Genomic DNA, 13,688 nt, shown 5'->3' with positions numbered 1-13,688 from the left:
CCCAGGGGCACCCATGGTGGAGTCTGGCCTGGCCTGGCCCGGCCCGTGCAGCTCCTCAGGGATGGCCTGCAGCCACCCTGCACACATGAGGATGCTGCCTGGCTGGGGCAGGACGCTGGGCTTGTGGGACTTCCCTCTCCGGAATTGGCCTCCTTGCACGTTGGGCACAGCGCAAGCAGGACAGAGCCATCCCCAGTGCAAGGGCCTGGCTGTGGGAGCCCCCTGGAGCCTGGGAACAGTCACCGCGGCTGCCTCAGCCTGCTCGGGTCCCAGCCTTTCCCACCCGCAACTCCCCTCAAGGGGCCAGGGCTGGGGCAGGCACTGCGCAGCGCCTCTGCGCTGCAGCCTTCCGGCTGGCTTGGCCCTGAGCACGGGTTGCCACGGCTGTTCCAGAGCCCGGGGAACAGCCTGTGGCTGCACCCCCCATTCGCAATGTTCCCGGCACACGCAGAGACGAAGCAGGGAACTCCATGAGCCCAGCATCCTGCCCCATCCAGGCAGCATCCCTTCGTGGGCAGGGTGGCTGTGCTCCATCCCTGTGGAGCTGTGTGGGCCAGCTGGGCTCCACCTCCAGTGCTGCTGGGTCCCCCCCACTGTGGCCTGAGTAGTGGAGCCCTGGGGCAGCCCCCGCTCCCTGCCTGACCCCAGCTCTACTCCAGCTGCATCCTTCCCAAGGGCCTGGCCAAGCCAGCCTGCCCACAGTAACTCCCCTGGTGACTGCTGCTCTCTGCTCCTTTTTCCCTCTCTTCTCCCTCATCACATGTTTAACAAGAAAAAAAAAATTCACAAGTACAACGCAGTTCATGAAGTTTTATTTATCGTCATCAGGTTTTGAATTTTTAGAAAGTCTGGTATTTGCAGTAAAAAAACAAAAAAAAAAGCAATATTAATGATTATTAATTGTGTTACATATGCAGTGCATCCTGCCATGTGCCCCCTCCGCCCCGGTTCTGTTTTTGTGGTGTGCTGGCACTCTGGCACCTGACATGGTAGACATTGTGGTTTTTTAGGCACTCCAGCCAAAAAACATTGCCTACCCTTGCTTTATGGTGTCTTTCTGCCCCCTGTTGTATTCCTGCTGCTGCTCCCCCCTCCCTCCTTCCCCATTAAAAATTGGCCATTCTGTCACAGTACACTTGCATGCATCTGTAACCCTATGCATCCACATCCCAACAAATTTTTGTTAATGCTCCAAAAACCAAATTGCTTCGGTATCGGTACAGTGGTCTAAACCTAGGAGAGTTCAACTGACAAGATGTCCTCTACCTCACAAGCCCAGACTCATTAGACCATCTGATCTTCCCCTGAAGATTAGCTTTTGTTCTGAAAATGTAAGATTGCCTGTTCTTTGTTGTATGTATGTCATAAGTACTTCTAAAGCACTCCAAGGCTTGCAAGGTGCTGGGCATTCTGTATAAACCCAGGGACTTAATTGGAAGTCTGATATGCTCTTCACCTCTCACTAGCAAACCTTCATACATTTGCTTTCTAGATCCTATTTTGTAATGTCACAAATATATTCACTTCCATATTTTTTAGATGACAAATCCTGCTATACAGAATGACTTCAGCTACTACAGAAGAACTTTGAGCCGTATGAGGATTAACAATGTCCCAGTAGGTAACCCCTCCATAAATGAAAAAACCCTCAGCACCAAATTGTTTTGTCTTTATAGTATTCTGTTTGTTTAACGTACGAATTGGTTTGTTGTTGATTCTTATACCCATTTTTCTCTAGGCAGAGGGAGAAAATGAAGTAAATAATGAATTGGCAAACAGAATGTCTTTATTTTATGCTGAAGCAACACCAATGTTGAAAACCTTAAGTGATGCGACAACAAAATTTGTGTCAGAGGTGAGTATCTGTCAGTAGGTTTTTCTTTGCATTGGATGGTGCACCTTAAAATGTGGCTTTGCTGTGAAGGATAATTTCAGCCATGTACAGGTTTCTGTCCTGGTGATTTTTCTGAAGAGATTTTTCACAGATTTAATTTACAGATCAGTTGTACTCATCTTGTAAAAATTAAGTGTTACAGCCAGTCATGTACATTTTTTTTATTTAAAGAAAGGACAGATTCAGCTGACCTTCCAGTAGAAATGTGACAGGTGTCCTATAGAAATTCTGGCCTGGAAAAATCAGTAAAAACATATTTTGTTCAGGAAAAGTGTGCGAGAGACAGCTTGTGGGCTTTTTGACAGTGCCTTTCCTGGCTGTAGCCATGCTTAATTTAAAAAGCCTTCTTAAAAAGCAAAGCAGCAGCAAATGAAGAAGTATGTGTTTGTGTATGTGTTTTTCTGTGTTTGAAATGGAAAAGCAAATTAAAGGAAGCTCTGTGTTTGTTCACATGTGCGTGTCCATGCGATCATTCACTTCTGATTTTTTTTTTTTTTTTTTCCCCCCCAAGATCCCTTGAGTATTTTCTTCTGATGCCTATAGTTGAATGTACTTACAAAAAAGAGAGACATTTAGGTTAAAATAAATCTTTAACCTGTATAGTATCCTAGAGTGAAAGTAACTTCTTACTCTTTTGTTCTGGAACTACTCATTTAAGTATCTGACATACAATCCACAACCCTCTGATACAGTGACTTGTAGCTTTCCATGTCCTGACTTTTGTGCCTTGTAACTCTAGCTACTTCCGTAAAAGATTTTTCTTGCCTGGAGAGTGCATGCGCTGCCAGAGGCATAACATCTGAAGAATGTGTCCTCCTGTCATGCCCTGCCCCACAGCTCCCTCTCCCTTCCCATCCCATCTGGCTTCCAGACAAGGCAGCACTCAGTAGCTGGGCAGCATGTCATGGAATGCAAGGTGTTTTGAGAATCGTAGTTCTCTAAAATGACAGTGGATTTTTTTTGCTGCTGGGGGAAACTTTTACCCAGTTGTTTTACTGCCAACACCCATATCAAAAGAGCAACAACAAAAAAAAGTTGGTTTTGATAGCAAAAATGAGATTTGGTTTTCCCCATAACAACAGCAAACTCTGCTGCTGCTCTACAAAACTACAATTCCCAGAATGCCATGCTCTCTGACATACATTGCCTGCACCAACTGCTTCCTGCAACCATTGGTGCAGGCAGAGTGTGGATGGGCGGGTGAGGCGGCCCTTACCTGTCCTGGCAGCCCTCTCCTCGAGTGGCACCTGGGACACGTGCACCACCCACCCACCTCCCATGCTGTGTGCTACTGAAGTATTTTGTGCTTTTTTCACTGTAAAAGTGCAAACTTTTAAGTTTACCTGTAAGCTTTCCTTCCAAAAGAAAAAGTTGTGCACAATTCAGGTAGCAATCAATGAGCAGATCTTCTGCAATTTCAGAAGTAGTTTTTGACTTTAAGCTTTGAAAAAAATTGCTTTTTTATTTTTTCACCCTGTACAATTTTTTTAATGTTTATTTTAAATGAATTGTCATTATAAATATTGCAGCAGATAAAACAGCATTTAAGTGGAGGTTATCTTTCAAGGCAGATTTGTTCCCTCTCTGAATGGCATGTCCATTTAAGCTCCTTGCTTAAATAACAGAAGAACAAACTCCCCAAAAATCAATGCCGAGTCAAAATGAAGTGTGCAATAAAGAAACTAATAGTGGAGGGAGAGTCGATCACTGTGATCTTAACATACTAAACTGTAATATTATATTTCCTTAGATGAAGTACTAACATTTCTTTAACTAGGACACCAATTCTGATGTATTTGCTGACCTGGAATTGTGATAGGTTTTTATACTATAAAATTCTTTCTTGATGCACTGTGTAAGAACTCATTTCTCCTTTTCACAGAACAAAAATTTACCCATAGAAAATACTACGGACTGTTTAAGTACCATGGCTAGTGTGTGCAGAGTCATGCTGGAAACTCCGTAAGTACGAGCTGAATTTAGTTCTGAATTTTGTTTACAAATGACCTACAGGCCTATAGACAAATGTGGCCTAGCCCATAATGCTTTAAGATGGAAAAATAAATATAGATAAATCGGCAAATTAGGAAAGGCATTACTTGTTAAAATCAAATTCCCTTGCTAGTCTTGTTGTGATTTAACTTCTCATTTAGGCTAGCTGCACAAACGACAGTTTTATTGGTCTAAGAATACTTTAAAGTTCAGAAGTAGTGAGGAGTTTGAAAGCTAGAAATCCTTTTGGTACTTTTGTGAGTGGTTTTGCCTCATGTATAGTTCACAAAAATGTAGAAACTCAGCACAACTGCCCAGGGGCACATTTTGAGAGATGGCTTAAACAGTGCATATAATTGATCTTTCCTGGGAGTTTGGGTGAGGTAGGACTGTATCTAGCGTGTTTACTTTTACCTTTCGGTGAGGAATATTCAGTATGAAGACTGCTAAGCTTAAAAGTCTGTAGCTGTAGAGTAAATATAGCAAGTTGTGGCTATGTGGAAGAAAAAGCAAAACTCCCATGCTTTAAGTTTTTAAAATCCATTTGTTTACGGATCCTTAACAAGTTGCTAGTGATATACCTGTTCGGGTATGAGGGAACGTATGTCCTTATTAACTGAAGAGCAGCAAGGGCTGGGGTTGGCCGAAGACCTCAGTATTTGTGTGTGGTGTTGACAGCTATGAAGAAGGGACTCCCAACTTTTTATTTATGCTGTCCTTAAGAGCATCTTAAACTGCTGATGAACAGCCGTTAAGCCTCGCTCATTAATTTTGGACAATACCAATTTTTTGACCGCAAAAATCCTGGCCTGCTTGAACTGGGAACAGATTACACCAAAGGTCTCTGTTTGGGGAGTAAGATTTTTTGTTTGTATTTGTTTTGTTTTTGCAAAAGAATACAAGAAAACTTACAATTTCAAAACCTAATACTAAGAAAAATGGTTGTTATAGTAGTAGGATACCGCTTTGGGTTTGAGAGAGTTGCTGTTCCAGTCTATAAATAATAGGCTTTGGGTATGATAATGTGACTTCTGTGTTAGGACTGGGTCTCCTGTTTTCCAGCATTAAAAGTGAAAGTCTGATATGGTGTTTAATGTTAATAACTGATTGATTATATTTGTCTGTTCTAACATGACAGTGAATACAGAAGCAGGTTTACAAATGAGGAAACAGTATCGTTCTGTCTGAGGGTAATGGTGGGTGTCATCATACTCTATGACCATGTGCATCCAGTGGGCGCTTTTGCGAAAACTTCAAAAATTGATGTAAGTGTGGTGCTCCCAATCTTTCTGTATATATATATATTTAATTCTGTGTACACTACTTATTCTTCATCTATCTTGTGGTGTTTTTTTTCAATATGCTAATTTGTAACAAATACACATCTTTTGAGATGCTCTTGACTGGGGTGTTGTATGCAGTCAGCCTACTGTATTGCCAATACAGCAAGAATTCCATCATGTACTTTGAAGTACACAAGCAAATGTATTTTAAGAGGAAAAGCAAGTTTTCAGTAAAATCTAGCAGCATCCAGAAATATACGTCCTTAGAAGTGGTTGTATAATTTTAATTAAATATTGGAACATTTGACAGATGAGCAGCCCAGGGTGGTACAGCCTATCCCCACTGTTCCATAATTCTTTTACTGCCATTATCCTAACTGATTTACATGGCTTCTAGCCTTTTACCTTCCTTTTGTTCTGTAATTGAAATGTACAGCCTGATGTACTGTAAAACTACATGTTTAAACCTGAGAAAATATTTAAAAATAAATATTGCATTACACTGGGCATAGGGCAGGAGTGGGCAGTTATTTGGTCTGGAAGGGCCACTTAATGAGTTTTGCTGAGTTGTTGACAGGCTGGGGGGGAGGCAACCAGTTAATCCTATCCAGCTGCCACCAGGAGCCTGAGGAGGAAGGGCTGTGCCCTGTGCTGCTCCATTCTGCTGCAGTCAGGGCCAGGCCAGGATGCATAGCACTCAGACTCCTTAGCTCCCCACTCCCCCAGCTTCTTGCTGGTGCTGCACAGTCCTGGCACTGCAGCCACTGGTGGCCAGGCGTGTATAGGACAGGGCATGATGCAGTGCACCAAGTAGCCATCCTGCCTCCCTACCATAATGAGCTGCTGTTGCTGCACTGCCCTAGGAGGGTAGGGGGGAGCGGGGAGGTTGCCCTGGGCTTAGCCACCCCATTACCCCCCTCCCACATGGCCTGCACACTTGCCTCCTAGCACAGAGACAGGCAGACATCAATTGAAAACAGTCTTTATGATAAAAATCTCCCTTCAGATCCACGCAGCAGGTTTTGATGCAGATACTCCACTACCTGTGACTGTGGAATTCCTTGTCATAGCCCCTCCCTAGATGACCAGTTTTGCTTTAAGGGGTGACCTCACAATACTGAATGTTTGCTATCTGTCCAGCATCCAGACAACTAGCATGTATAAAAAGGAATCTAGAATATATGAGAGGCAACCACTTTTTGTTTGGGGTTTACCTGATATCAAGTGTTTAATTTGTTTTCACTTCTAGATGAAAGGGTGCATCAAAGTCCTTAAGGACCAGCCTCCTAACAGTGTAGAAGGCCTTCTAAATGCTCTCAGGTAATTACTTTTCATTTGAAATGGTTTTGAGCTTCTTTTTAAAAGGGACTAAGCATATTTTTCTATTCACATAACAGATGAGGCTGTCCTTTGTCCCAGATAGTCTTATTTCTCTTTCAGGAGTTAAGTTTCTTGGTACGTGAAACAGTTTCTTGGACCCATTCCTTCCTTACTCATACTGGCATTTTTTTGCAAGGGAGTATCAGTTGTTAATGATAGCTTTTATAGGTTTTTTTGCATTGTGAATGAATACATCTCTGGGGAGTACATTGAAGTGACCAACTTTCTCAGTTAGGCTTTCCCGGCAACCAAATGGCATGTTATGACTGGCTTGCTGTATGCTAAAATCATAGAAAAGAGGGTTGAAAGAGACCTCAGGAGGTCATCTAGTCCAACCCCCTTCTCAAAGTAGGAGCATTCCTAACTAGATCGTCCCAGCCAAGCCTTTGTCTGCCTGGGTCTTAAAACCCCCAAGGACAGAGATTCCACAATCTTTCTGGGTAACCTGTTCCAGATGGTAGCAGGATGCATTTGCACTGACCCACTTTCCTCAATACTAGTCAGTAGAGGGTTATAGTTTAGCTGCTATTTTTGTTAATTCAGGCCCTCTCAAAATTCACTGTTAATTCACTAACTGAAATTAACTGAAATTTGTTCTCTCAACACAGAAAGCAATATTAGCTCAGGTAGTGATCACTGGTTTATGACATAGAATAAATTAACAGAATAAGTTGAAATTGGGGTGGGGGATTAACAGTTGCGGTAAGGAGGAAGAACCGCTATGTTGGACTAGAATAAGAATAGTAACTATAGAAATCAAGATAAACAGTAATAATTTCAAAATAATCTTTATAAATTGATTAGTTTGTAGTAGCTTTCAGAGGTCACGTTGTTTTCAGAGGGGTACATCATACTCTACCATTTACCTCTGTTAAATGTTTTCTGTTTTAAGTACAGGAAAGGGAAGCAAGTGTAAATGCTTGGTACTGCTACTGTAATAAACTGACTTCAGAATTTAGACATTCTGGAAGTAGCTTTCCCTCCAAAATTCCCTAAATCTGTACTCTTCACTCAAGTAGAGCATGAGCTTAGTCCGTAATGCAGTGGTTCTCAGCCTCATTTGATTTGAGGCACCCCTCCATAACTCTTATGCATGAGCAGCACCCCATTTACCTCCTTGCATTGGGGGCAGAGATAAGCCTGAGCCTGCACTTAGCTTTTCACACTTGCTTATCTCTGTTGCTGATCTGTCTGGTAGGCACCCCTGGAGCCCTACATTTCTCCCTGCTGTCCTGCAGCCTGTCCCAAGGAACAGACCAAGGTTTGCTCTAAGGTATCTCCTTGCATCGGCAAGCCTTGGCTCAGCTGTCCGTATCCCAGACCCTACAGCTGCATCAGGAGAATCTCTGCCAGCTCCTGATAGCTTCCTCTTGGGTTGTGAGTGATTTTTAGGTCCCCCCTTCCGTAGAATGGGTAAGCCTGGAATATCACTTGCCCTGAGATCATGCCTTATCACAAGCAAACAGTAAGGTAACAAACAGCAGTATTCTATACAAGGCAAGAATTATACAACAAAAAATGACCAGATACTTTGAAGATCAAACAAAAAGACAAGTAAAACTTGGCCCTCTCATTTGGCTACAATTTAGTTGTTAGTTGCTGTTTTCAGAGATCAGCCTTCCTGATGAACCTGCCAGCCTTGACTGCTGGGAACTTGGACTCCAGCAAGGCCTGGGGCATAATCCTAGGACTATGACTATCTCATATATGGTCTTAAATACCCTCCAGGCCAGCCCCTCCTTTTCACCTACCTCTCTCCCAATCAGCATTGTCCCAGTCGCTGAAATTCCCCTAGCTCAGGGGTGGGCAAACTACAGCCTGCAGGCTGGATGTGGCCCGCCAGGCATATTAATTTGGCCCATGGCGCCCACCAACAAATTGCGCCCCACCCAGCCCTTCTGCCCACCAGGGTGGGAATGAGGCACCTACACCCACCCCCAACATACCCTGTTATGCCTTGCTCCCACCCTCGTGGGCAGAAGGGCCGAGCCCTGCTGCTGCTGCATGCTTCCCCGGCGTCCGCCTCCCTCAGTGCAGCAGGTAGGGAAGCTGGGGCCAGGGACAGGGCTGCAGCTAAGCAGGAGCAAAGAGCTTGGAGCTGGGGCTGGCGGCAGTGTGGAGTCTTTGCCCAGGGTGGTGGCTGCAGCATGGAGCTTGGGTGGGCAGGGTGTGGGTGTAAGCGAGGGTGAGGGAGATATGGGGACCCCCCCCATACTCTCCTCCACTTCCCCCGCCCCCCGATGGCATGCAGTGGGAGCAGCAGCAGCAACGTGGGGGAGCCGGCTCCAGTGCCTGGGGCTTCCCTCCCATGCTGTGTGCAAGTGCCAGGAGCACTGGCAATAGAGACTGCCCGGCAAGGGCTGTGCTCCCTGCTGTGATGTGCAGCACTGGCTGGAGCTGGGCACCAGCGCCCCTGCCTGCTGCTGCTCCGTTGCGGGGGTGGGGGCACAAATGCCACACACCTACACTGCAGTGTTGCCTGCATTGAGTGCAGGAGAGGACAGTGTTTCAGGGCCCCACACCCATACCTCACAAACACCACACAACCCCCCAGCATACCCTGTACTCCCCAACACAACAGCCCCACCATCTCACAAACTTCCCCCACCATGCACACAATATAAAACACTAAGAATTTATTTTTGAGTTATTATGCAGTCTCCTTTATGTACACTACACAAACACAGGTCATAACAAAAATATTTTTTGTAATAAAATTAAAGTGTTATAGTAGGTATTTTGACTTTCAGCATATGATTTGGTATTTTTCTGGTTCTAAGATGGCAACCCCCCCATCCCAAAAGGACTGTTTCTGGAGGGCAAGGGGAGGGACTTCCGGTGGCAAAAGCCAGGGGTTAGGGGTGGGACATCCGGTCCCAAGATGGAGACCAGGGGGCGGGGCTACTCATGCGGCCCTTGATAGCTAACCAAACCTTGTTAAGCGGCCCTCCACCCAAAATAATTGCCTGCCCGTGCCCTAGCTGATGACCCGTTTCTCTGAGAAGCCTTTGCTATTGTGGGGCTGGTCCTTGCTGCTGTTTCCCACCTGCCAGGCAGACGGTACCTTGGGTGCCCGTCCCAGCAATAGTCCCTTCTTCCTGTGTTCGGGAACAGTGATTGCTTTTGGCCTAGTAACCAAATGGCAAGAGATTCGTAGCTAGTTTGCCTCCTCCATTTTTCCTTCAGTCTGCATCTCTCTTAGTTCCTTTGACTAAACTATGTCCCTGTATTATAAAGATACATATCATAATCCATGCAGTGATAAAGGAATTCAGCATAACATCAGCTTTTCAACAAGACTGCATGCACCGTAGCAGTAAAACAAACTCAAGAAAACATGTAAGACAATCCCACAAACACCTCAAAATACAGAGGGGTTTATAACAATCACCTTACTGCCCCCACCCCCTGATTTGAGAATCACTCCCCTAATGAGGATTTTAGAACATACTGAATAATAGTGTAACTGTCTCTTATGCATTGGCACTCCTCACTTCTAGCATGTTTAGTCTAAATGGGATCATCGGGTTCCCCAAATTCATGTAAGGATCCATTAAAATTCCCCTTTAGTAACTGGGAGTGTTTTTTGGTTTAGTTTCTTTATAAACTGAACTTTCTGAAGAAAGGAGTCTGAACTGTTAGAGTAACTTGCAGTATGTCTTGCAACCTTCTGGGAAAGGTTTACTGCAACTAAAAAAAACACAAAGTTTCTTTTGATCAGTGGCTTTGTTTTACTCCAAGACACTGGTCACAGGCTCCTGCCTGTGGCAGGGGAGGAGGCATGAAGCAGAAACTGGAGGAGGGAGTGGGGGAGCCCAGGGACTGTGGCAGCAGCAACAGAAGAACAGTGGGAATAGCGGTGCCCGTGCTGGAAGCCGTAACTCCTCGAGGGGCCACACATGGCCTGTGGGCCACCAGTTGCACAGCAGTCCTTTAGGCCAACAAAATTTGAATTATGCTTTTGTAAAATGTGCTTTTTCATTATTAGGTACACAACAAAGCATTTGAATGATGAGACTACCTCCAAGCAAATTAAATCTATGTTGCAATAACAATTACCTGGAATTAGGAACTGCTGAAAACAGAAAACAGTGTTCTGCAATGACTGAGATGCACACACTTTTTTAGTGATTGCAACTACTATTTCATTCATCCTTGCTTTCTATTTTCTTTTCTCTTCCTCTTTTCCTTTTTTTAATCATATGTTCTTGTTCTTCAGTAAGCTCAGACTTCTTTTCTGTGCCAAATCAATAAGAAATTATGAATTCTGGGATGTAGTTTATACTTTTCAGAACAGCCATCTTATGTGGCAGCTAATTATGCATTGCATTTGCATTTCTCTGTACTGGAGAAAGTTCTGTGACTTGAACTAAATATTTTTAAACTTGTGGTTATTTCTTTTTTTTTTTTTGGAAAAACTAATATTTAATATTGCTTCTTCTGCATGGCAAAACTGCCTATTTCTGCTATTTAAAAATGACTTCATTTTCTATTGCGGCTTATTTTCATGTGCAACCATGAGGAACTGTAAGAACAGATTTGTTTAAATTAAATGTGTTTGTACAAAATGGTACCCGACACAGGTTTTTTTAAATGAGTAAAAATGGTTTTGTTTAAAAGTTACGTTTGCATTTTGACTCATTTTTGTAAGGGTGTATGTTGTATGTTTAACCTTTAATAACTAACGTTAAAAACTGTGGTGTGTGCGTAGCAAAATACGTATGCATGTTCATGTCAAATGATTGGCTGTGGTTAAGATAATAAAATCAGCTTTCATTTTTCTAAGTGTGGTTTGATTTACCAGTATTTTGAGTGAGATGTCTTTCGTGCTTTTGAATTTTTACAAAGAATAAATTTTTTTTATAAATTTTATATAGTGAAAATTCTGCTGTTTCATTATGAGCACTGAAGTTGAACCACTGTCCGAGTTAAAACTTGACATGTTGTCTTAAGGCCTTGATTTGCACTGCATGGTAGAGTATGTTGCTTGTATAGTAATATCCCACAAGATCTTACAAACTGGGGTGCAAAAAGCAATTCAAAGAAATTTGTGACTGACCAGCCTCCTTCATTCTTAAACTGCTTAAACCTCTGAGAACCTCCATCATTCTTAAACTGTTTGTTTTTAGCCTAAGCACAGCAGGAGTTATGTTGGTGCACATCTGGTCCTTGTTTTCCTGAATCCCAGCTCCAAATGTAATGGACCAACATGGCCCTACCAGAATCTCACTGTCTTTTCCGTGGCTGTCCTCCTTATGTTACAGTTTAGGGGAAGAGTCTTCGCATCTGCTCAGAGACAAAGACTACCCCAACCCTCTGTCCTCACCCATTCCTGTGCCGGCAGAAATAATTCCTGAGCTGAGGGATAGCTCCAGAACAAGGATCTAAGAGCATCTTTGGATGAGATGGTGATTCTCATCCAGATTAACTATAGGAGCTTCCAGGATACAAAAGTTGCTGAATTTCTCCAGATCCCACTTCGGAGGAGCCACCACCAGTTCCTCATTTGTTGGGCATTTTTTGTATTACTGCATCCAACTATTTGGCTCTTTCTCTTAATATTTTGTTTATTCCTTGCCAAGAATGCTCTGCAAAGACCGGGATTAGTTTCTCTAACTTCAGAGCAGGCAGATTTAAAAAAAAATAAATACCCTATGCACCTGGCCTATCAAACATGCAGCCCCCAGTCCAGATCCACCCCACGGAGCCACTGTCTGGTTTGCTGGGCTACCAGCTAGTCACTGAAAGTTGGGGCTATAGCCTGCTGTGGAATTTGGGGTTCTTTGGCTTGCTACTGCCCCCAGACCCCTTGGCATTACTGGTGGACCCCTCCCACCACCAGTGGACTCCCCATATCTGGACCCATTGCCACCACTTCTGCCAGACTCCTCGCAGCCCCTAGACCTGCTGCTGTTTTAGCTCTCCCAGGCTGGATCCTGGCCACAAGGATCTTTGCGGTCTAGATCAAGCCTCAGGCTCCAAAGTGAGTTTTGTACTGCTGTGAAGCAGAATTCCTTTACTTCCAGGCTTTTTAATAAATGTGGCAGCTACCAAAAAGGGGTCGAACAAAGTTGACTCCAACTGAGAAGCTAAAACATCTTACTCTTTTTAGTTTAAAACTCACATCTTTACAAGCATACAATTTAAAACTTAAAATTCTCTGCGTGCATTTTAAGAGTTCATACATCAGTATTGTTTTCGTTTCATTGATAAGTTGCCACAAAATTGAGAAGAGTTTTTAAGACCTTAATTTTGACAGTGGTACTAAGAATGTCTTTGCAAAAGGCTCTAGATCCTGCAGGTGCTTCCTCATAATTTATGGGACTTTGGCCCTAGGGTTCAAGGATTTTCAGCTGGAAAGGTTCAGTTTGGTCAGTGCGAAGACTGATGTTGTTTGCCCTTCCAAATGTCCCATACCACTCAGTGCTGCCTTGGGATCTGCACACCTATACACAAAAGAAATCAAGAGCAGACCTTTTGCAAACTCTAGATAGAAGATGACACCAACCGCTTTTTTCCCCCCTGCAAAGATCCCCTTCTAGAAAAAGGCATTGATTGCAATAGATGTTTATTATCCCACTCCATATTTATAAGCAAACAACTATTCTGAGCTAGTTGTCGTGAATTAACTGTAATGATGGATTGAGTCTCTCCTACCTTTCAAAATTGCTTTATTTTCTGAGTAGCACTTGGCCTTGCACCGCATTTTTGGCCCTTTTTGCAGGAATATGAAGCCATTTCAGATGAATGTGTGATCCCATCGATGCTGCTGGCCAAAAAAACTGATCATTGCACTGAGAGCAATGCAAAAAAAAAGGGTCATTGCACTGAGAGCAGTATATATGAATACAGACTGCATCTCAAAAAGCTCCAGTTTTCATCCAGGTAAGTAACTTTTCTCTCTCTGACCATGTCCCAGAACTGTTTGGGTTCTCGGTAAGGAATTGGGGGGAGGAACCCCCATAATGTGCATAGAAAAGTTTAGAAAAGTTTAGTGCTGACAGATCCCAGAAGCTCATCACTGCCCTCAAATCTTAAAAGCAATTAGGCATTAAGAATGCTTATTTAAGATTGTTCTTAATCTTTAATCAGTTCTTAATTTAATGTAAACTGCCAGAAGGCTTCTATGGGGAGGGGGG

At 43.5% G+C, this 13,688-nt stretch overlaps 1 protein-coding gene across 12 annotated transcripts in view; it reads left to right on the top strand.

The window, feature by feature from the left end:
* The window catches only part of CYRIB (CYFIP related Rac1 interactor B), a 125,239-nt gene extending 113,905 nt beyond the window's left edge, over positions 1 to 11,334 (top strand). For all 12 annotated transcript variants that reach the window (XM_090040644.1, XM_090040651.1, XM_090040653.1 and 9 more), the window contains 6 exons: positions 1,540 to 1,617; positions 1,739 to 1,855; positions 3,777 to 3,856; positions 5,025 to 5,151; positions 6,419 to 6,489; positions 10,538 to 11,334. In XM_090040644.1, coding sequence (XP_089896770.1) covers positions 1,540 to 1,617; positions 1,739 to 1,855; positions 3,777 to 3,856; positions 5,025 to 5,151; positions 6,419 to 6,489; positions 10,538 to 10,601 — 537 coding nt within the window. In that variant the 3' untranslated portion in view covers positions 10,602 to 11,334. The remainder of the gene's footprint in view (positions 1 to 1,539; positions 1,618 to 1,738; positions 1,856 to 3,776; positions 3,857 to 5,024; positions 5,152 to 6,418; positions 6,490 to 10,537) is intronic.
* The last annotated feature ends 2,354 nt before the right edge of the window (positions 11,335 to 13,688 follow it).

Source organism: Crocodylus siamensis, chromosome 3 (assembly GCF_052110815.1).
Source record: "Crocodylus siamensis isolate JL-2025a chromosome 3, ASM5211081v1, whole genome shotgun sequence".
In the NCBI taxonomy this organism is placed as follows: Eukaryota; Metazoa; Chordata; order Crocodylia; family Crocodylidae; genus Crocodylus; species Crocodylus siamensis.
This window is presented reverse-complemented; position numbering and strand designations above follow the sequence as displayed.